General features: G+C 41.4%; 1 protein-coding gene across 1 annotated transcript; it reads right to left on the bottom strand.

Moving 5' to 3' along the window:
* Positions 1 to 662: 662 nt before the first annotated feature.
* On the bottom strand, positions 663 to 1,106 carry LOC131271170 (ubiquitin-conjugating enzyme E2-17 kDa-like). The gene has a single exon (XM_058272558.1). The coding sequence runs from the start codon at positions 1,104 to 1,106 to the stop codon at positions 663 to 665; it is 444 nt and encodes a 147-aa protein (XP_058128541.1).
* Between the last annotated feature and the right edge of the window lie 720 nt (positions 1,107 to 1,826).

Here is a 1,826-nt window from a genome sequence, read left to right as displayed (position 1 = left end):
TAGTTTTTTTTTAGAGAACTCTCTACCCACAACTCTTCTTGTTGCAACTAAATTTGTTGATACCAGTTTATTAACGGTTCTTATCTCTGGCTAACTGGCAGGACGAGACTGAACATTGGACTGATCTTGGGTTGGTCTTGGCAAAATATATCTAGGGCGCGGGCGGTGTTACTGAAGGTAAGAAATAAATACAAGTGTCAATGGATATTGAGAGGAATTCACTCTGTCCACCCGTAAGAGATAATACTTACCAAAAAAAATCGAACGAAACTCGGCCGCATCGATCTTCGACCATGCTGCCTACCGTTCTATTGAAGTTCGTGTTGCCAAGGAGTTGTTGCTGTTACTGTTGCCGTATATGGATGGAATGCAACTAAATACTCCGCTCCTATCAAAGAAAGTTAGGATACATTCTGGTTCAATAGCTTATGATCAAGTGTGTCATGAGTTTCTTCTACCTTAGGCTGCCATGCGTTTATTGTTAAGCTGAAGATGTTGGGAATGCGGTTGGTGATGTTACCGGTTGTTACAATGATATTAATATTGAGTTATGCTTCTCAAAATCTACCTTGGCGATAGTCGTTGATTCTGCTGATGTTTTACGTGCTGCAAACACCACCGCCGACACTCACACCGTGAGCTAATGTATCGCCTTGAACGTATTACATTGCATATCTTTTTGTCCACATCCGGGCACGGTTATTATATTGTTCTCGATTCGTTTTATATACTTTGGCAATTTCGGGCACCAGTGGATCGTCCGGATTTGGATCGCATAACATAGAGCAGATGGATAATAACACTTTTGACACGGTAAGCGCCGGTGACCATGTACTGCGTAGAATGTCCAGACAAATCGACCCGTTACTGTTAATGTTGGGGTGATATATACGTGTTGTAAAAGCCACTTTAGGTGGCATAAACGGATAGCATGATGGGAAGTCTATTGTTAAGGAAAACAGGCCTCCCTGGTACGGACTGTCTGGCGGACCCATGATTGTAGCTTGCCACTGGTAAAGATTGTTGTGAATTGGACCTGCTGAGCAATGTGCTGGCGGGTCTCTTTGCAACTCTTCTAGTTCCTTGGTAAGCCTTTTCGACGCCATCTTCTGCTTTTCCTTATGCACTTCCGCCGTGCGTGACTGAGGTTCGATAACACTCTGCGCTCTACTACCGAATAATCACTTTTAGGGACTCTTTCCAATCTCGGGATATCTGACCCTGCTGTCCACCTGCTGCTGCCTTCTTGCAGTTGCGTTTGCTCCGCGCTTTGCTCTATTGCGCTATGCTCCACACAGCAAGCTTTACGATGTGGACTGAAGACTTGTATATTCTCGCAGTCACCATATGTTACACTCTGTTCAACAAAAGTTCATCGCAATACACGGATGCACTTTGAAATTCATCACCAGATCAACTAAATGCGACCACAGCAACGACAAAAGTAGCAATCGAATTCTAGATTTACATACGACCAAAAAGTTTTCCACAAACGTACTAGATTGAATAGCAAGAGTGAGATAACAGTATGTCTCACTGTCGGGACGAAGCTGTCACATTTGTTCAGCTTAGGAAATATTATGAAAGTTTTTTCAAGTCAATTTCAAATTCAAACGCTGCTTTAGTACAGTTTTTAGTACAATTATTTTTGATAAAACTCGTTCATAATGCAAATGCTAAGACTTTTAAAAAACTAAAATATTTATCTTATAGTTGAATCCCAATCAGAATACTTCTGTCACCCTATTTGTGGTTGTTTGGCGTTTATAAAGAGCACGCAGAGTACGTTTAAAAACTACTTTCGGTATATTGATTATGATTGAATT

This window comes from Anopheles coustani, unplaced genomic scaffold (assembly GCF_943734705.1).
Source record: "Anopheles coustani unplaced genomic scaffold, idAnoCousDA_361_x.2 scaffold_103_ctg1, whole genome shotgun sequence".
In the NCBI taxonomy this organism is placed as follows: domain Eukaryota; kingdom Metazoa; phylum Arthropoda; class Insecta; order Diptera; family Culicidae; genus Anopheles; species Anopheles coustani.
Note: the sequence above shows the minus strand (reverse complement) of the source record. Positions and strands in the feature narration are given on the sequence as shown.